The 22,215-nt window shown below is 37.7% G+C and overlaps 1 protein-coding gene across 1 annotated transcript in view; it reads left to right on the forward strand.

Annotated features, from left to right (window-relative positions):
- LOC150108104 (3'-5' RNA nuclease TATDN2-like) overlaps positions 1-14,764 on the forward strand; it is a 37,364-nt gene extending 22,600 nt beyond the window's left edge. Inside the window, exon 4 of the mRNA XM_090416240.1 lies at positions 14,750-14,764. Coding sequence (XP_090272366.1) covers positions 14,750-14,764 — 15 coding nt within the window. The remainder of the gene's footprint in view (positions 1-14,749) is intronic.
- Positions 14,765-22,215: the final 7,451 nt, after the last annotated feature.

Consider the following 22,215-nt stretch of genomic DNA (forward strand, 5'->3'; position numbering starts at 1 on the left):
CTGCTTACTTTTTATAATAAAGTGACAAATGCATTGGATAAGGGTATTGCATATACAGTGGTATATTTAGATTTTGCAAAGGCGTTTGATAAATTGCCACATGACAAGCTGGTAATTAAATTAGAACTGATGGGGCTGAACAGTAGATTGGTTCACTGGATTGGAGATTGGTTGACTGATAGGTATCAGCGAGTTGTCTATGGAGGAGCGATATCCCAGAAGAGGAAAGTTACTAGTGGTGTACCTCAAGGGTCTGTTTTGGTTCCATTGCTGTTTAATTTGTATGTAAATGATATCTGGAGAGGTCTGAATGGTGATGTACAGTTGTTTGCAGATGATGCAAAGTTGGGCAGAGCTATCAGGAGTAGTGTGGATGCTGTAGCTTTGCAAGAGAACTTGGATACACTGTCTGAATGGGTAAATAAGTGGGGATGTCAATTCAAGGTTTCAAAGTGTACGGTGTTGAAATTTGGGAAGCAGAGATGGGATGTAAAGTACACAATCGGTGCGAATATCTTGGAAGATGAAGAGGAAATGGGAGATCTGGGAGTGATTGTAGACAAGGACTTAAAATTTCGGGGACATGTTACTAAAATAGTGAAGACAACACAGCGGATAATGGGAATGATGCGGAGGACATTGACTTGTATAAGTAAGGATGTTATGGTTCCTTTGTATAAGGCTTTGATCAGGCCACATATGGATTCCTGTGCACAGATCTGGTCACCTGGTTTTCAAAAAGATGAAATTGCGTTGGAAAAAGTTCAGAGGCGATTGACTAAGGTGGTCTCTGGAATGTAGAGTATGAAAACAGATTGACAAAATGCAATTTGCAGAAATTGGTGGATAGAAGGAGGAGGGGGGATATGATTGAGACATATAAGCTGTTAAGAGGTTATTACCAGATTAACGTCGGGGAAGTTTTGCACAGAATGAGTGAGGATAGCAGGAGAACAAGAGGTCATTCCTGGAAGCTGTATAAGGAGGTTGTGAGCAAGGGAGTGAGGAGCAGGTTTTTTGCATGGAGAGTGGTGAGTGATTGGAATGCTTTGCCCGAGAGTGCGGTGTGTGCAGAGACAGTGAATATATTTAAGGCACAGTATGATAAACTGTGTGTATAACAATGGACCTCCCACGATGAGTCTTTGACTCCATGGAGGATTTTATAATAATAATAATAATAATAATAAGGGAATTATTCCTATTACATTTAAAATTACGAATTAGGAAATTATTCCTAATACATACTGAACCTAAGAGGAGAAATTAATATATTATGATTATCATTTTTTCTGTTTGGTATATTCGATATATTAATATATTTTTATTCAAAATCAATAAAATATAAATACTTTTCTAGGTTTTAGTGATTTTATAATTTTTTTCAAAATAACTCTTACGAGTTTGTAGATATCTTACTATTTATTCACATTTAAAAAATCACACGTCAATAATAAAAATACGTACACATAATTGCTAATTTTGTTGACAGATTTTGTTTATTAATATTTAAAATCAAATACCCTTCTCTGATATAAAAAATAATAAAAGCCAATTCCATGATTTATGTTCACAATGAGGGAAATATTTCGAAATATTTGTAGACGAACCGAATTAACTCAACATAATTTCATTTTTTTAAGACTCCAGTCAGTAATTTAGAATTATCAAATACAATTAAAATAACGAAATTCAAATAACATGCTGATGTTAAACCCTATTAATTTCATAATGTGGCTTAAGTAAAACCAGTTGAACATTAAAATAGGGATCCACAGTAATTTAAATGCAGAATATTTGTATAAAAGATATAATAAAATGTAGAATATATAAATATATCATAAACTTTAATATTAAAATAGAGAAATCTTTGTATTTTTTTAAGTTAAAAATTAGTTGAGTTTATATTGTAATTAATTATTTGGATAAACTATATATAATAATACACTTGGGGTTAGCTGCTACCGTTAGAGGTCAAATCCAATACCCTTGGAGGGTAATGGATGGCAATGCTGTAGCCAATGAAGTTCTAACTGAGGCTCGGCTATTGCTGTTACCCTCCTGCCGTGATCAGAGCTTTAATAGCTCAATACCTTATCCCTACACTGTCCTCTACAGATAACGGGGAAGATGAAAAGCATTCTTGCTTCGCCCCTTTAAGCCAGTCCTTATAAGGACTATAAGGACTGCTACCGTTAGAAATGTCTGGTGATTTCCCAAAAGGTCCTTTTCAGGACTTCCAGGGTAACAAATGGCAATGCTGTAGCCAATGAAGTTTTATCTGAGGCTCGGCTATTGCCGTTACCCAGCCATGACTACAGCTTTTTAGCTCAGTAACACTCCATCCACACAGATTATCTTCATTCAGATGACGGGATAAAGAGTCACGGACTCAGTCCATCGCCCAGTTCTTTTAAGAACTGATACCGTTAGAATACCCTTGGAGGGTAATGGATAATGGATGGCAATGCTGTAGCCAATGAAGTTCTAACTGAGGCTCGGCTATTGCTGTTACCCTCCTGCAATCCTGCAATGATCAGAGCTTTATTATATTGCTGTTACTATCTTATAGTCCTTATAAGGACTGGCTTAAAGGGGCGAAGCAAGAATGCTTTTCATCTTCCCCGTTATCTGTAGAGGACAGTGTAGGGATAAGGTGTTATTTAGCAATTAAAGCTCTGATCATGGCAGGAGGGTAACAGCAATAGCCGAGCCTCAGTTAGAGCTTCACGGGCTACAGCATTGCCATCCATTACCCTCCAAAGGTCGCTGTTACTATCTTGCCATGATCAGAGCTTTATATATAGCTCAACAATAACACTTCAAACTTACGTATAGCTCAATAACACTTCATCCTTACGCTGTCCTCTACAGATACAGATAACGGGGAAGATGAAAAGCATTCTTACTTTAAGCCAGTCCTTATAAGGATGCTGGCGTTAGGAGGATGGATTAATACCATTGGAGGGTAATGGATGGCAATGCGGTACCAATGAAGTTTAACTGAGGCTCGGCTGTTGCTGTTACCCCCCCCCTGGGACGTTGAGATTCAAGAGTTTTGAGTTCCTTCTCTTAAGGTTTTTGTTTTAAGGGAGCAATTTGAGTCTCCGGAGAGAGAGTGTTCTCCGGCACAGCCCGCTGAGGGGCTTTGTCGGTGAATGCTCAGTGATGGCCTTCCACCCACACACCACCACCGAGCAGAACCGCTCATATTCCGAAGAAAAGCATTCATCGATGGCCTTCCACCCACACACCACCACCGAGCCAACGCTGAGATGGACGGTCTTTCGCCCACGATTGAGTGGCGTAGGGATCGTCCGAATTTTTAGAGAAGGCTTTACTTTTAAATATGGCAATGCTGTAGCCAATGGAGTTTAACTGAGGTTCGGCTCTTGCTGTTACCCCCCATGGGAGTTTCAGTTGGCTCTCTTAAGGTTTTTGCCTTAAGGGAGCAATATGAGTCTCCGGGGAAAGTGTTTTTCCGGCACGGCCCGCTGAGGGGCTTTGTCGGTGAATGCTTTCTTCGGAAATTGAGCGGCTCTGCTCGGTGGTGGTGGTGGTGTGTGGGTGGAAGGCCATCACCGAGTGGAGCCAACGCTGAGAGGGACGGTCTTTCGCCCACTATGGAGTGGCCTAGGGATCGTCCAAATTTTTTAGAGACGGCTTTACCTTTAAATATGGCAATGCTGTTGCCAATGGAGTTGAACTGAGGCTCGGCTATTGCTGTTACCCTCCTCCCATGATCAGAGCTTTAATTAATAGCTCAATAGCACCTTATCCCTACACTGTCCTCTACAGATAATGGGGAATATGAAAAACATTCTTGCTTCACCCCTTTAAGCCAGTCCTTATAAGGACTATAAGCTGCTGGCGTTGAGAATAAAAAGTATGGCGGCTCGCGTGTTAGTGATTCGTGTAGTGTATTATTGATGGATGAATTGTGAATTTGACTGATATTTTTAGCGATTTATGCTTATTCATTAGTAATAGCAGTTAATTGCTTGCTGCCATAAACAGACACTTTATTTTTCCATGGTGGTTTATCCAGGTAAGTCGATTGAATTTACAAGGGCGATACGCACGCTAGGCCTACTGCCGCTAGTATCGCCATTGTTTTATTTTATATCGTGACATCTTATTGCTGGTAGCACCTTAGTGTGTCTACGGGATTTGCTAGTGGACCCTCAAAAGTCCACAGGATTATCGTTACCTGCTCGGAACACCTGAGCAATCTCTACCCGTTCTCTATCTGTGTCTTAACACATTTCTAAATTATTGTCATTCCAAAACTTCTGAATGAGGCCAAATTCTAGGAAGTATACATGGAATTCCTCAGACTACGAAAGCTGCTGAGTGATAATTGGTCAGGAAAAGTCAAGTTCTTTGACACATTCCCCCCCTCCCCACACACAGCAGTCACAGAGGAAAATATGAATGACATGAGTGAAGAGCCCATAACTCTGACGCAATCAGATTTTGCACACTCCTCAAGTATGGAAGACGCTACATTCCAAGACAGCAGTTATCATACCTTGGAAACAGATACAGTGTTTCAATTGGTCAAAAAGAAGAGGGAAATCTCCACCTATGTGGAAGAACCCAAAACAACAGCGATAGAAGCACTCAATGGTCCTAAAGAAAAGATACCACCAGTCATTAAGGGATAAGGAAAAATGGATCCCTGTCTCATCACCCCTCAGAGAACAAACTATCTCATTCTCATGGGCTAAAAACTCATATGAGGGAGTTAAAATACAACCCGCTACTGTCTCGGACTACAGACGGATGATAAGATTTATGGACAATGCTAACGACCCATATCACACCTTCACTTTAACCAGCGAAAAGAACCTGAAGGTAGTTCTACGGGGGATAGCTGAAGGTATCACTCCTGAAGATGTGACCACCGATCTCTCCAGACAGGGCCTGTCCCCAGTTAAAGTGAGCAGAATGCTCAGATCAGATAAAAGACCAATGCCTTTGGTGCTGGTGGAAATAAACAACACACAAAAGCAGATCTATAAACTGACTGTAGTATACAGTCTCAAAATTTCAACTGAGCCTCTTAGGAGCATCTGCAGGTCAGTGTCATAGATGCCAAAGGTTTGGATATTCCCAAAAATTATGTAAGGCAGCCTTCAGGTGCTTGAAGTGCAGCGAGGGACACCAGACCATCACATGCACCAAACCACGCACAACTCCAGCATGCTGTGCGAACTGCAGAGGAACTCACCCCGCCAACAACAAGGGATGTCTTTCCAATTCAAAAAATCGAGGATCAACAAAAGTCAATCTTGCTCCTCCACGTAACAACGTTTTAAGCAACCAAATAAATCGTCCTCGAGTCCGAAACACCTTGCCTTCTACCTCACAGGAAGGAACAGCCATGACCAAAACATATGCTGAGGCTGGAAGAACTAAGCCTCCTAAATCTCTCGAGCTAGAAAGCTCCAACATAACATCCGTTTTAACAGCCTCACGTACCACTATGCTGCAGGAATTCAACAAGACATGCCCCTCAACATCTTCCAGAAAGATATTCCTGCAAGGCACTCAAAACATTATAACAGCCATCTGTCATGAATAATAAATTCAAACCAAAAGCTATTAAGATAATCACATGGAATGCAAATGGATTGATGAACAAGATTTTGGAACTTCAAGAATTTTCAACTCGTCTCAGTGCTGATATCCTCTTGATTGGTGAAACACACCTAAGACCAGCTAATAACCCAAAATTCCGTGGATACACTATGTACAGTACCTTCAATACTGGGAGTCTTAAGATCTATGCTGCTTATAACCCTCCAAGCATTCCTCTGCTGACAACAGATCGGGACTCCATACTTGGTCCAAATGACTCCATAATAATAGCAGGAGATTGCAACTCAAAACACACAGCTTGGTACAGCTCATCAACTAACACCAAAGGCCACACACTTTTCAACTATGCAATGCTCAACTCTGTTGTTGTTGTTGTGGCCGGCCCAACCTAGCCCACCTACTTCAGCCCTTCGGGTGGCTCGGATGTGCTGGACATTGTCATCTTTAAAAATTTAAGATACCAATTCAAATTGGAATCAGTCAACGAATTATCTTCTGACCACAGTCCCATAGTACTTAAGCTAGGTTCATCAGATCAATTCTCTCCTCTGCACACATTCATACCATGGGACAAGTTAGCCAAGGTTCTTCCCGATCATATTGGTCCTTTGCCCAGTATTAGTAAAAATGAAGAGATTGACACAGCAATAAATAACTTAACCATATAAATTCAAAAAGCAATAGAATCAGTCAGACAATCCACTGTCTTCCACCCAAACAACCATATCCCTGAAGAAATCATGGATCTAATCAGAGCAAAAAATAAAGACAGGAAGATATACCACAATACCAGAGCCCCACAAGATAAAACAGTATTGAACAATCTAAACAGGCAGGTCCGAGAAGCTCTTCAAAAACATTTAAACCATCAATGGGAAACCAAATTAGCTAACAGCAATACTGAAGATCATTCTGTATGGAAATTCTTAAAAGCAATTCACACCAAAAAGCAGCTCATATCCCCTACAAACCAAGAAAGGGACAGTTCACAAAGATGAAGAGAAAGCCGAAGCACTAGTAGATAATCTAGAATCTCAGTGCAATCCATCTTATACAAATCTAAATATCAACCTTATTTACAAGATTCATCGTCATGTTGGGAAAACCTTAAGACAGAACACTGTTAACTCCGAACATATCACTCTTACAAATCCGGCAGAAATGATAAATATCATCTCTCTCTAAACAATTAAAATGCTCAAGGACCGGATGGCATAACTAACAGAATAGTAAAACTACTTCCAAGAAAGGACATCGTCCATCTCGTCAACATTACAAATGCCATCTTTAGATTCCAGCATTTCCCTACTACATGGAAAACAGCCACAATCACACCATTGAAGAAGCCAGGAAAAAATGCTCACCTTCCCGAAAGCTACTGACCCATAAGCCTATTGTCCAGCCTCGGAAAGGTGACAGAGAAAGTGATCCTCTCAAGATTCCAAGCAGAAACAGATAAGTTAGAAATTTTGCCTAATGAACAGTTCGGCTTCCGAAGGGCCCATAGTACATCTCAACAAGTGCACCGGCTGGTAGAAATCATTACTCAAGGTTTCAACTCGAAACTCAATACAGCTGCCATCTTCATCGACACAGAGAAGGCGTTTGACAAAGTATGGTATCAAGGCCTTCTCTACAAACTGATAAAATTTAACTTTCCAGTCAAGTTAATGAAAATAATACATTCTTACCTGAAAGACAGATATATGCAGGTCAGGGTTTGGCGAAACGTTTTCGACCAGACGCAGGATCTCGGCAGGCGTACCTCAGGGATCTTTTCTGCACCTCTCCTGTTTTCAATCTATGTAGCAGACATCCCTCTGAACCCAGAACAACATTCACTGCATTATATGCAGATAATACTGCACTGATGGCAAGATCACTGAGCCCAAAACTGGCAACTAAAATACTACAAACTAGCATACACACTTTAGAAAATGGATGGGAGACTGGACGATCCAAATTAACCCTCAGAAAAGCTCTGCTATATTGTTTACTAGAAAGAAAATCCATACCATGGAGGATATTTATTTATTGGGAACAAAGATTCCATGGCAGATTGAAGTTAAATATCTTGGGGTGATTCTTGATAGTAAACTCCTATTCAGCAAACATATTAGCGACATTACCTCAAAGACATCCAACGTCTTAGCACAGCTGTACCCTATGATCAACAGACAAAGTAAACTGGACACGCAAACAAAATTAACAATTTACAAGATGGTAATTCGACCGTTTATCCCTTACGCATCCCCAGCACGGAGCCACACCGCAAATTCAAACATTCTAAAACTTCATTACAGAATAAATGCATGAGGATGATTCTGGATGCCCCTTGGTTTATAAGAAACACCCAGATCCATAGAGAAGTTAATGTCCCTTATATCTCTTCCTTTCTCATAAATCTAGCTGAGAAGTTCTTTACCGTGACAAGTAACCATCCAAACCAGTTATTCAAGGAAGCCTCGGAATGTAATGAAGCAGAAATCAACAAATATAAAAGACCAAAGTCTATCTTAAGTTCAGCTGAACACAACTAACTTCACTGCCCTCAATGGACGAGCACATAGCTCACAAACACTCCATTCAAAGTTCTTTCATTACAAGACAAAGGGGAATATGAAAAGCAATTTTGCTTCACCCAATTAAGATGTTCCTGATGATGGTCATGCACTACCCAGTAGATCTGATCGCATTTCCTCCAACTAGGAAAATATCTTTAGAAGCTGATAATTAGTAAGTTATAGGAAAATATTGATTAAAGTTTTTTAATTGATATTTTAGTATACGTTGTCATTTCCTGAAAAATTTCAAGTCATATGTAACCAACGTATAAGTTTATTTGCAATAATTAGTAAGTTATATCATGATAAGAGATTTCAGAAACAGACTATGCGCGTTGAAGTTGTAGTCGTTCTGTAAAAATATTCTTATACTAATAACAATATATCCGGTGTAGCTCAGTGGATGTGGCGTTTGCACACCACAGCGCTTGGCCGCACGAAGGAAGATTTAGTTTCGAGTCTAGTCGGCGACTAGAGGAAATTTTTCTAAGCCTTTTTTCGACCGGTTCCCGAGTTAGTCGATCTCTGGCACGGGCAAGCGGGTTTTTCCTCCCAGAAACTCGGGTTTTTCGTCCTGTAAACTCAAGAAAATCGACCGTAGAACCCGCATTATTTCAGACATTAAATATATTGTGTCAGGGTTAGGGACCACGAGATGGCGGCACATTTGAGCCGTCTCTCTTCACTGAGTACCGCTTAATTAGTGATAGCCTTGGGCCATCTATCTCTGATTGATACCAGTGGAGATTGAACTGCCCACTCAGTCTCCGAAAGTTAGATAGGGCTAAATGGCCTCGCCTACTCCCGTATACGGGAATAAAAAGGTGTTAGCTGACTTCATTCTTAATTCGAAATTCGCGTTTTTTTTTTCTTAATTTTTAAGAAGAAATTCGCGTTTTTTATCCCTCAAACTGGTCCCTTGAACACACATACCTATAGACATAAAATGTAATTTAAAAATAAATCTATCAAAGCAAAATAGTAATGGTTGCATATAGATTAATGATTATTAATTTCTGCATCGCAGGTGATCAGAAATAATTTCTTTTAAATGTTTGGCACACTCCATCGTAATTTTTTTATCCGTCATTCCCTGCTGCTGTAAAATTCCGATGCCTACCATTAAGATTTCACCCTTGCAATCAATGCAAACAATGTGGGCACCATTTTGTTGTGATCATAAATGCAGTGAGAGTCCGTTTAGTGCTCCCTCCTGAAATTTCAAAAAAAAAAAATAATAATAAAAGAATTTTAGCTTAACTAGTTAACGAGAAAATTTTTACGATTTAATGGTAGCAAAAGAAAAAAAAACTTTTGAACTTTCTTCAACATTTATGGAAGAAAGAAAGTTTCTCGTAATTGTCCTTGGGAGAAAATGAATTTTCAGAAAAATAATATTGGTGGCGACTCGTAAAAAAAAACTTGAAAAACTTCTCTCATCAAAACTGTTCTTCTCTCGAGATGTAACACGTGTCTGCTTCAACGGGATTTATGACGTGTCGAACGTGTCAGAGGAAATATAAAAAAGTAAAATAACTTTGTGGTATTTCTGCCCATTGATATTACAAACTTTCTACCAAAGTTTTCTTTATCATAAGACTCCACAGGTTAATATTTCTGTAGTCATTGATCTATCGACTGATGAATAACCTGAGTATTAAATGTATACTAAGTTGCAAACATTATGGAACCCATATTTTGGCGCTTTTTTTGGTTCAGATAAGTTTAATTATTTTCGATAATCCACAAACAAATCTGCTTATAGACTCATGAGTTAATACACTGCGACCATTTAGCCTTTTTCTAACCAACTGAAGTTCACGGGTGGATGGAAATAAGCTGATGGTAGAGCAGTATCTTGGTATGGGGATTGTCCTTTTTCTCATGGACATCACTGGGTTTCTCATCCACAATTAACACACCTTGACCACTAATTCTTACTCCATGGTGACAATGTGGTCCGGCTGGATCTGGACTCACCCATCAAGACAACGCCCTGTGTTACAAGCACGTATTGTGCGAACATTGTTCGAAGAGCCCATCCAAGCATTCCGTGTACTTCCCTGGTAGCCTACTTCTCCTCATTTGAATCCAATCGAACATTTGTGGATCACACGGAAATCCAATCGATCATGCGGAAAACAACATCGCATTCGTCATTCGACGCCAGTGCCTCGCCTGGCCACTTACTTACGATACGTTATTCCGTCTAGTTGGTCCGGAATACCTTAGGGCAAATCTTCTAACCATGTGTACTCTCGTACCTGACTCAATACAAATTTCACAGCAAATATTCATCTCGGTTGTCACGGATTTTCGTCAATGAAAAAGGTAAAAAAAGTCTTTTAAAAATGTTTTGAGCATCTTTTTGATTGTGCTAGAAGAAATATAGGGACTACAGAGGATCATTTAGAAGAACATCGTGTCGATTTGTACGTAAGATGATTTTTAACCACTCTTCACACCACTGAAAATCATCCAATTACAGAGTTTTTTGTGAGATAGTCAATTCCAGCTCTTTTCCCATCAGGTGCTACAACATAAATGCAATATTTGTTAAGTTTTCATAAATCTTTCTTTACTTTATTTGCACTATTACAACATTGAAATACGATATGATCTGAAGCCTCTATATGAGATGGTCTCCGTATCCTATGAGAACTGTAATCCCTTAACAGCTTCATTTCGTTCGTCCATTGACATCGCCATATAGCGACAACAGATTCTCAGTCTGGTCATAAAACGAGGTATACGAGATATCGGAAGCCGGTTAACCAGGAAAGATGGCCGATTTCGCTCTAATTTTATTTTGTGCATTTATCTTGAAATGTAAAGATATGAAAATGTCTAATTCTTATGTGTAACCCTCGGGTTGCTCCCCAGATTCACCTTAAGTTGTTCAGGCATTTTTTCAGATTTGAGGTTCCTGCTTAATTAATCCTAGCCGAGGTTTCACTCTTTTTGAGCAACCCCTAAATTTTAATCCCACTTACTTCGCCTAGTCCACTAATTTCTTGTACAATAAAGCCTACTGCTTCAGAAGGGGGTCGATGATAGTCTGTTTACTTATTTTTCTGGATGATGGGATGAAAAAATCTGCCACTTCCACTCTCTCTCTCTCTCTCTCTGAAGCCATGTAGCTCGCGTTCCATTAATGTTATCTCGTGTCATCTACAGGGTGTTCGGGATAAATTTGACAGTTTCGTAAGGAAAAAGAAAATCTTCTTTGTATCTATTAAATTTAATGAATTGACAAAAAAACATTACAGGCAGAGTTAATTACAATACTATCAACAAGATTTACTCAAAATAACCACCATTAGCATCGATCACAGCTTCAATTCTGCTTCGGAACCTCGAACAAGCTGATGCTACAGTCTCCCTGGGAAGGGCCGCAAAAACTGTTTTAATTTTATCCATTAACTGGGCTTTTGTATTACTGGAAGTGCGATTGGTGTCTTTTTCAACTGCGCCCCATACAAAATAATCCATGGGGTTAAGGTCTGGGGAGTTTGGAGGCCAAACATTTGGACTGGTGAAGTCGTAGAAATTTTCAGACAACCATTTTTGACTTTTCCCAGAGGTGTGGCAAGGGGCCGAATCCTGCTGCCATACATACGGCCTACCATTGGCTACCCTTGTTATCCAGGGCTTGACTACAGTTAGCAACTCCACGAACAAAGCCCGAATTCCAATGCCAGGGTTCTTCAACACCTGTTCCTGCAGATTTGCGAGGAATTCTGCTGTACGAACGCAATCAGATCGTCTGCTAGGGATCTTTCTTCTTGCTACATCCTCGTAGTCACCATTGCAAGTCTCTAGTTCATGCCTGATTGTTTTTACTGTATTCAGGGAGCATTGGGCAGCAGTCGTAATATCCTTATTTTGATGGCGGGCACGAATCATCATGATACAAGTTATTCTCTTCCATGATTCAGGTGGGTTCCAGCTATCCATCCTTTCTGACATCTTGTATATGAATGAAGAAGGGTCCAAACTTTTAAATGAAGAGAAGTGTGTGTTAATACATGTAACTTACGGAAAAATATAATTAATTATAAATATGTCAAATTTATCCCGAACACCCTGTACGAGATTCAAATTTAAAATAAAAAGGAAAAATCAATAATGAAGAAAGAAAGAATAAATAAATAAGATGAAAATAAGGGATGACAGAAAAATAAGTCGGAAAAATGAAAATAGAGGAAAGGAAGTGGGAGAAAAAACAAACTCGTTTTAATTACTTTGATTTCAACTTTTGTATTTCCTTTTTATTTTTCATGCAACTTCAGGTTTTGTTCGAGAATCATCTCGAATATCGTTCTTGAAATCCTTCCAGAAAGATGTTTCGCTTTTTTTTTTCATATGAACGGCGCGTCTTGAGAATGTAAAGAGATGTGCATCTGAAACTCGGTGAGAAAAGTGCCGTGTCAACGCCTTCATCACAAACACTATATTTAGAAATCCGTAAATTTTTCATCCTCTTTCGGACGAGAAGAAATTCAAGTATCGACAGTAGGAACAAATTGCGTCATACTGCGGGAAAAAAACGTCAACGCCGCTAGATTAATCGTAGTTAGACATGGAAAGCTCTTGCGAGAGGATACTCGGAAAGAATCATTCGCGAACATCCGAAAACTTTCCTCCTTTTAGTTGTATTTGTTTACAAGAAATAACTGACAGACTATGTTTTACTTTAAAAAAAAAACTTTCGAAATATTTCTCAGAGAAAAATAGAAAATATCTTTATAAAGAAATGCGTTAACAAAAATTTATTTGAGTGATGAAATAATTAAAGAAATGTGCGATGGTTTCAGTCTTTCATTAAAGTCCATTAATTCTAGTAAAAAGAAATGAGTTTACCTTCTTACGAACAAATATCTTAACTAATGCACTTATCTTGTTTTTTTTTCTCTTATAAATTAAAAGAGAAAAATAATAATAATAAAAAACTACTGAAAAGAATTCCACCACAATTTACGTGCACTTGTGGCCTCCTCCAAATGCTCAAGAGTTTACAAAAAAAAAAAAAAAAAGACTCCATCGTTACCTATATTTTTATCATTGATCTTAATGGAGAACGATAAAAAAATGCAAATAAAAAAAATGAAACTTCAAACATAATTATTCCATCATAAAAACCTGGATCTTTGAAATATGAAACTGTACTTTTCTTATGAAGCTTATTAAGTCAACAACATCATAACGGAGACATCCTGGTAATTGAAAACTTTATTTAGATGATTTTTTTTTGCTTTTTTTCGCATATTTTTCTACCTCTTTTTATTTTTACTTATTTAATACGGCTTGTTCTTAAGTACATTGGACATTAAGAGGATTTTAAGGTATAAAAATAATAATTAAAAACTAAGAGTCTTAGTATCAAGTAATAATCACTGAACGTCTTCAACAGCATAATTCTTAGGAAAAGAAATATAATTTTAATATAATAAAAAATCTTTCTATAACTCTCTTTAATTTAGAGTATTTAATAACTCCTTAAAACACCATTTTATTACTTGTCTATAGAAACTTACTATTGCCCCGTTGGTTTAACTACTCAACCCAATGTCGCCCATCGTGGACCTCTATGCAGACGATACAGGTAATATTGGCCAGATCTCTTCGACCACACCTTGTCATCCAAAAACTTCAAGAAAACCTCCTAAAGCTAGAGCAATGGTTCTCCAAATGGGGATTACAAGTAAATCCCCCAAAGAGCACAGCCATACTCTTCACTAAACGATCGATGTATCCTGCTGGAGACGTCTTCCTGTTTAATACCAGAATTCCTTGGCAGGCAGAAACAAAATACCTTAGTGTAGTGCTGGATAAAAAATTAACTTTTAACCAGCACATCAAGACTTCGTGTGCAAATACATCTAAGCCATCGCCCAGATCTACCCCTAATTAGCAGGAACAGCAAGCTAAACATCAGAATAAAAGTACTTCTATACCAGCTGATGATTCGTCCAATAATCATTTACGTCTCTCCAGCCAGGATCCTACCTCCAATACTAATATTCTCAAACTGCAACGTGTGCAAAACAAATGTTTAAGAAGGATTCTAAACGCTCCATGGTTTGTCAAAGACAATCAACTTCATCGAGACACAAATATCCCTTATATCTACTCTTTCCTATATTCTCTAACAACAAATTTCTTCTTAAAGACGTCTACTCGCATAGTTTTCAGTAAGTCATAATAATTTCCTGTAATGATGCATAATCTCCATGCCCTTCAGGGTGACCAAACAGCTCATAAATTGTTCCCTCACTGTATCCCTATCAGATAGTGGGGCATATAAAAGCATTAGCTTCACCCTTGGAATCAGTACCGTTATCCTACTCAATTTGAGTGTTTCGAACTTCGTAAACAACTAAACATATGTACTGAAAAGCATCAATTACCCCTGAAGAAATGTATTTCTGTGCGTACTGAAAAGCACTGCAGGAAAGCAAGATCACTAGAGGGGTGAGCAATGATGTCGAAATAACGAATCACAGTTTACAGTGCAGTACTGCGTGCATTGCATGCATGTGAATAACTTTTCTGACTAATTTTTTTCAATTTTTTTTTAGGTATTAAAATTTTAAAGAACATTTGGGAAATTATACATAGAAAAGTTCACAACCAAGTAACGAACCAAAATCATGAAATTTGTAAGGTGTTTATAATTGCGTTCTAACGTAAGAAAAAAAAAAAAAACTAAAGAAATAAATAGATAAACACACAGATTTGCTAATCACACGGCACTAATATGTTATAGGTCTTGAAACGTTTCGTGTATGGGTTTAAATATATAAAAAAGCATTGTTAATATGAGTAGTTCATTTGAATATTAAGCTATCGCTGAGTCGCCATGTTTTTAAAAACATGGCTTCTCAGCTGTATTAAATAATTTATCTTTAAAATACTTTATTTTTCTTAAAAATTATAAGGTGAGTTATATTTTACTTCAGAAATTAATTTTATTATTTCAATAATTTAAATTTCTTTCTAAAATTATTGAAATAATCTCATACGCCTTTAAGAAATTTATATCATAATATTACATGATTTGTCATACCTATACCTATGCATTTATGATTAATGACAGATTCATTCAATCCAACACCCTTGGAAGGTAATGGATTGCAATGCTGTAGCCAATGAAGTTCTAACTGAGGCTCGGCTATTGCTGTTACCCTCCTGCCATGATCAAAGCTTTAATAGCTCAATAACACCTTATCCATACACTGTCCTCTACAGATAACGGGGAAGATGAAAAGCATTCTTGCTTCGCCCCTTTAAGCCAGTCCTTATAAGTATAAGGACTATGCATTTATTTAATATTTAAGGCAAAATAATATAGATTTTGCTCTTAACTGAATATCATTACTAGCATGGACTTTTTATCTACGTAACAGGATTGAAGATAATACTTAACGTCCGATGAGCTCTTCAGTTGAATTGGCTGCTTTAAGACCTTTTATTCATTCCTCTTCCCAAATGAAGTTCAATCTTTAATGGTAACGGTGAAATTCAAATAGTGTGGTAATAAAATCAATCGTGCCATCTCCATCTTTCAAATTATTATTAAATACATGTACTTCTACAGCAACATTTCATGAACTGTTGGCAACCAACTTTTTCCTTTTCATTCATTTTTGAATAGCTCTCTTACTTAGCAAACACTTTTATTTTCTTTACTTCAGTTCCCACCACAGTTGAAGATGAGAAAGTAATCACGTTTCTATCCTCATGGGGTTTCTCAGTGCCCTGCAGATCTATACGTAATCATCAGTACACTACCATATGCTTCCAGAAGCAATATATATTTGATGAAAAGAAATAGGAACAGGTTGAACTTTAAAGAAAACTATAAAAAAAAAACACTCCGTAAGTACCCCGGGGAACTCGCAGATAATTTCGAAATCCGTTTACTGCTTCTTGCTTTCAAATAACTGGTTCGAAGAAACTTATTGAAGTAATTCAGAAACTTTATATTAGCTTTACACATCAGTTCTTTTATCAAAATGTTTTTGGAGTCCATTCTTGGCTTTTTTTGGTGCAAATAACTACCTCCAGAGGGGCTAAAAGAAACGCACGTGTTTGACTTTTCTATATCTCTTTATATAGATACGGTTGTCATGGTTACGAATGCAATGCAGGCGCTTCATAACTCAATTAAAATCAAGCCCAAAACAGGAAACGCGGTGGTTCGTAAGAATGTCAACAGGTGTCGCTGTTGTCGCTTCCTTCCCCTCTCACCACTGTTAAGAGATATTGTACTTAAATTTAGCATCCATTTGTCTCCTTCAATTAACGACACCGAACAACAAACTTCTCTAATTTCATCTCATGTTCTCTTGTGTACCTAATCGGGCGTAAGATGTTTATCTTCCATGTTTCATTCTCGAAGATCGAGTGATGTAAAATATACGATAAGATCACTAGATTTATGAACGTAGAAAGATACAGCAGAATGTAATTAAAGCTGCTAATTAAGATACATGTTGACATAGCAACAGTGTTCAACCATCCTTGATCTTTGATCCACTTCGTTGCCTCTTATAATCACAAACAAGCAACAGGTTAATTTGAGGGTATTTGCGCTACGAAAATTCTCCCTTAAACGTTAATAACACAATAAGACATTTGTGATGAAGCATTTTGTATTAACAAATTCATTTCGTCCAATATCCTTCTACGTTTACTGTGTAATCCAGGAAAATGAACATTGGAAATTGCAAGTAAGAAAACTACAAACATTTGGCTTGGAAAATCAATTATTGCAGCTTTATTAAATCGAAATATACTCTTTCTGTGAAACTTTTCCTTCAGGCCTGATTGGCTTTACATTCTTGCTCTGTATTGTTGCGCTCGTGAACATGAAATTGACAGCTAGCACGTGTCAGGTATAAAATTTGTTATTTCATCTAAGTTTATTATTAACGTAGTTGTGAGAACGTGTACTTAGTCAAAACCAGCTAATTGAATTAAATACACACAAGCAAAAGACGAATGCATTCTCTGCATCAATTACTTAAATACATATTAACAACTTTACTGCAGAACGAATTCTTAAGCAGACATTATACAAATGAAATTCGAAACCTTTTAAGTTTCTTTCGATATTTGGCTATAAACTATAGATGAATCCATGTCTAATTTTCGTTACATACGTTAAATTTGCTTTTTTTATTTTTTTTAAGTAGAATATAAAATTAATTTCATGATATAATTGTAATGTATTTGTAATCTTGCGATGCCCTTGAAGAAAAATTGATCAAATTATTTAATTCTTGGTCAAATTATTTATTTCCTCCACAGATGGTCCATATTGTCAATTACACTTATATTTCATTCTTGTCTTCGGTTTTCTTAAAATACTTCTTAATATTCTCTAAGAAGCTTCGTCTAGAACATCTGTGCATTTACCAATTAAGTTTTCTGGTCGGTAGCAATTGAAGTTCACATAATTATCTATTAGCGTGCTTATTAACCAGCACTTCTGGAAAATCTTTTAATCAGTTATGCAACTCTGTAAACGTAAAGGAAATAAAGCACGCTTCTTACAGGGGAAGATTGACGCATCCTCATTTCTCCTGTTGGGAAGATTACAGAGAAACTTCTTGAGAACTAGAGTGTGTATGTGTGTGTGTGAGAGAGAGAGAGAGAGAGAGAGAGAGAGAGAGAAAGAAAGATGAAGACTAGTACACCATCGTTCATACGTACATAAGGGCCACTCAGTAGGATGTCGCAGCTTTTAAACACTTTCCCAAGTGTTTAGTTTAGTTCAAATTGTCTTTATCCGCTTTTAGCAATAGAAAGAACTAACGCGAAGACTCTTACCAATTTTTCCATGACTTCAGCTGCTTTTATTAGCTTGAAGGTCGAATAAAGGTCATGAAGACGCATCCAAAGGTATAAAGGAATCGAAAGAATCATATCTTGTTTTCTTACAAGAGTAATATCAGTAGTGTAATGGTTAACCGTCAGATGTCGCTAGCGACGGTCTCATCTTTTGGGATTTAGAACAGACAGTTGTAAACTAAACTACTGTTCTGTTTTCTGTCTCCTAGGTAAAGAGATGGATATAAAATAAAGCGTGTAATGTTCCCGTTAGTTCTGTGAAAACATGAGGTAGCCCTTGCTCTTATGTGCGATAACCCCAAATGGATCCACATGCTTACTAAGAGTCTGTTAGAGTTGGTGCGAAAGGATCACCTGGGCCAGAGGTAATGTTTCCGTTATTGACCCATGCTACTTGCTCAAGTAGAGCAAACAGCACAAAAGAGCACAAAAGTGACTTAACGTTTTCTCTTCTCTAGTGTCAGAAGAAAAAGCTAACGACTTCATATAGGAACAAAGGAGGTTAATGGAGTCACTGAAACATGCAATGACTTATTCTTTCCTATGTATTCATGGCTCATTTCTCTGTATTGAAGATTCCGAATCAATAATGATGCTTCTCTGACATGCTAATACTCAAGTTAAGATGTTGCTATGGAAACCACGTGCAAAAGAGGAAACAGATTTTTTTTTTTTAACTCCAATGAAAAACGAGATGCTACAACAATTATAACTGCTGCAACAATCAACGAATAAAAAGCCGTAAACACTCAAAGTAACAATATATCCCACTGTTAAAATTTATGATGTTTGTATCAATGGTGACTCGGTAACAATGGTGATTCTTAATCTGGTCGTCTGCTATAGTTCTTTTTTTTTTTTTAAGTTTTTTTTTCTTTCAGAACGACAATATCTAATTTTTGTTACTCACATTAAATTTGTTCTTTTTTTTTTTAAGTAGAACTTAAAATTAATTTCATGATGTAATTTATTTGTAATCTTGCTATGTCCTTTAAGAAATTGGCGGCGTATTTCATCTTTTCCCGTGCAAACAGACAAAGGTGAAGAAAAAACAATTTACTTCTAACCAACTTACTCGTATATTTTGCGAGAGAGCCTCGGGGGTAATGACTTTTCAAATGGGCTTAAAAATCGATGCTATTTTTATTTGTTTTTTTTCTTTTACTTTTTTTTTCTTCTTCTTTCGAGAAATCTTTCATAGAGTTCCTGTTACGAAATAACGAGTTTTTGATGATGATTTTTTGTAAATCAATCGAACAGTCTGATGGTGCATCTCTTCTCTTAGATAAATAAGTAACATTTAACATAAGTGCACAACAAAATAGATCACCAGACCTCCCGCTACACAGCGGTCTCCACATTCCTTTTCAACAATACTCTAACCCGTTTAGGAAATATATCCCAAACTCCCTTCACTGAAAATAGAAACCACTCGATTTGCGTTTTGAAACTATCTTTTACCTCACTAAATCTTATTCTAATATCTCTTTGTATATTTAGATATTTCTTCTTTCTATTTCTAACTTGGACATTGAGCATGAGAAGAATAACATCCTCTTGGTCGTAAAGATATAAATCCACAATTCGTCAAGGATGCGAGGAATTATATATATATATATACACACACACACACACACATATATATGTATGTGTGCGTGTGTGTGTGTGTGTGTGTGTGTGTGTGTGTGTGTGTGTGTGTGTGTGTGTGTGTGTGTGTGTGTGTGTGTGTGTTTTAAAGATACCAAGCAATTTTATAAGCTAGGTTTCAATCCTTTTTTTTTCCAAGTAAGCAAACAGACAAGTAAGTCAAGTTTGCGCCTGCACGTAGTGTAAATCTGAGGCAACTCGTGGTAAAGGTGGATTAAGATCTGATCACTTTCCTTAGTATTTTTCCGTTAATGTAAAGCACATACCCTTGCGGAGATGTATGATGCTATGCATTAAAGGCAAGGGCCACTACCCAGACCGGTTTCGACTTTTATTGAGGTCTCAGTAAAAAACTTTCTACATCTATCTCTCATCCTGAGATTTTTAATTAATAAGGTCAAAGCACCTTGTTTAGGTAAAATTTATAAGCTCTGCATTACTTCACCCTTGGCATTTTATGGTCTGGCTCCCACTGATGAGACCTCAATAAAGGTCGAAACTGGTCTGGGTAGTGATCCTTACCTTTAATGCATAGCAACGTACATCTCCGCAAGGGGATGTGCTTTGCATTAATGGAAAATACTAAGGAAAGTGATCGGAGCTCATTCCACCTTTACCAAGAGTTGCCTCAGACTTGCTCTACGTGCAGGCGCAAACTTGACTTACTTGCCTGTTTGCTTACTTGGGAAAAAAGAATTAAAACCTAGCTTATAAAATTGCTTGGTATCTTTAACATAGTATATACCCAAGGCAAAAAACTTTCTCTCTCTCTCTCTCTCTCTCTCTCTCTATATATATATATATATATATATATATATACACACCAAATTATGAAAATAAAAACGTTTCCGGTTTCATAATTTGCTTCAAAATCACTAGATGGCAGCAGTTGTCTGTCCAACTCTCGTGCTGATGCCTTCAAAAATCATAAGTAGTCATAAGCTCAGCCTCAGCTATAAGTGGCCTCTAAGTGGGGCATGAAGGATTCCTGCCGATTTGAATTTTTAAAAACAATTGAGGTTTCGTGACTAAATTAGCATAATTCGAGAAGTTTTACGAGTTCGAAAATGGCTACACTGCAGCTGAAATCATTTGCAAAGTGAATGTATTGCCTGGTTCGAAGAGATGAAGATCAGTAGCATCACTCTTGAAATCCAACTTTGTTCGTGATGGCCGTTCTCAATAGAGGTTGTTGAGAGTTGAGGCACTATATCAAGCAAAAGAAGCCGAATTGAGTCAGACATAAGAACTCGTTACTGTCTTTAAAATTTGGTACTGCACGATAGAAAGCAAAGTACGCAATCATCTTCACTAGCTTGGCTTGGGAAGGCCAACAGAAATTGTGGAAACTTTTCTTCGTGCATTGATACCACAACAAACCCAGAATTGTGCCAATGGTTGTAAAGAAAGCTTGAGAGTTTCAGGACGCATCCTTCATCAAACGAATTACTACCTGCAATGAACAGTGTTATGCTGTTGGTGAAGTTTCGGTGTTGTATCCTACTTTTGGTTTAGTTCTAAAACTTAGAGCTGCGCATGACAACTTTTATTCTCTCCGACAATAATAACAGCTCTTCTGTACGATATAACTAACCCTACTCAATCGAAAGCGGTACTTTCCACAGTACATGAGAACAATTTGGAAACTAGAAAAATGAAGGTACAGGAGATGGAGCATCTCCTTCACCTAGCACAGCAAACCAGGCGACAATTAGCAATTTATAGACTTACTTTGAAGGGCAATGCTTCCCCAGTGTGGAGAAAGTCCAGACTTTTTTTTCTCACTGACCAAACCTGATATCCTTAAATGGTTTAAACTTGCTTGTTCAGTGGTTGATCAAAATCATAGAACGTAAAGACGTATTTTGTCGAATAACGGTTTTCGCATGTAATTTTAAGAAAGTTTAAAATGTCCACATTTTAAAACATTTCTATTTCATATCTTGAAATGCAACATGTTGACAAAAGTATTGGAATGCCTTACGAGCCATTCAAATTTCGGATTCTATCACATCTGTTCAAGGTGGGATGTGCTGCACTATACTCGATGTCAAGATGCCATGTTGAGCTGAACTAACAGATTTCTAACGTGGGGTGGTAGTTGGGTGGGTTATCCGTCTCTGTATACCGAATTCTACAGTTGCTTATGTGGTTCGAAAGTTGATGGTGCTACAACAGCAGGAAAACACCCCTGAGAGGCCAGCTCCTCGATCTCGCTGAACGAGATCGAAGAGCTGTGTCTCGGAATGTTCGAGCATCCCGCACGTCATCAGTGGCGGATCTTGCAGTCAACCTAGAAAATGCTGCAGGGACATCTGTAAGCACTAGAACCGTCCGGAGAGAACTGCATGTCTTAGGTTACCACGGTTAAGCTGTTGCTAACAAGCCGTGGTCGTTTTTGAATCTGGAAATTACCATGGCAACTGTTCCAGAAGGACTGCATCGTTTTAACTGTCAAGTTTGGTGGAGTCTCGGTAATGGTATGGGGTGTTTCAGTTGGATCGGACTTGGTCCATTGCTGGAGGTGCCCGAAACCATGACG

The sequence above is a fragment of the Typopeltis vanoorti genome, chromosome 3 (assembly GCF_054136105.1).
Source record: "Typopeltis vanoorti isolate ZY-2024b chromosome 3, IOZ_Tvanoo_1.0, whole genome shotgun sequence".
Lineage (NCBI taxonomy): Eukaryota > Metazoa > Arthropoda > Arachnida > Uropygi > Thelyphonidae > Typopeltis > Typopeltis vanoorti.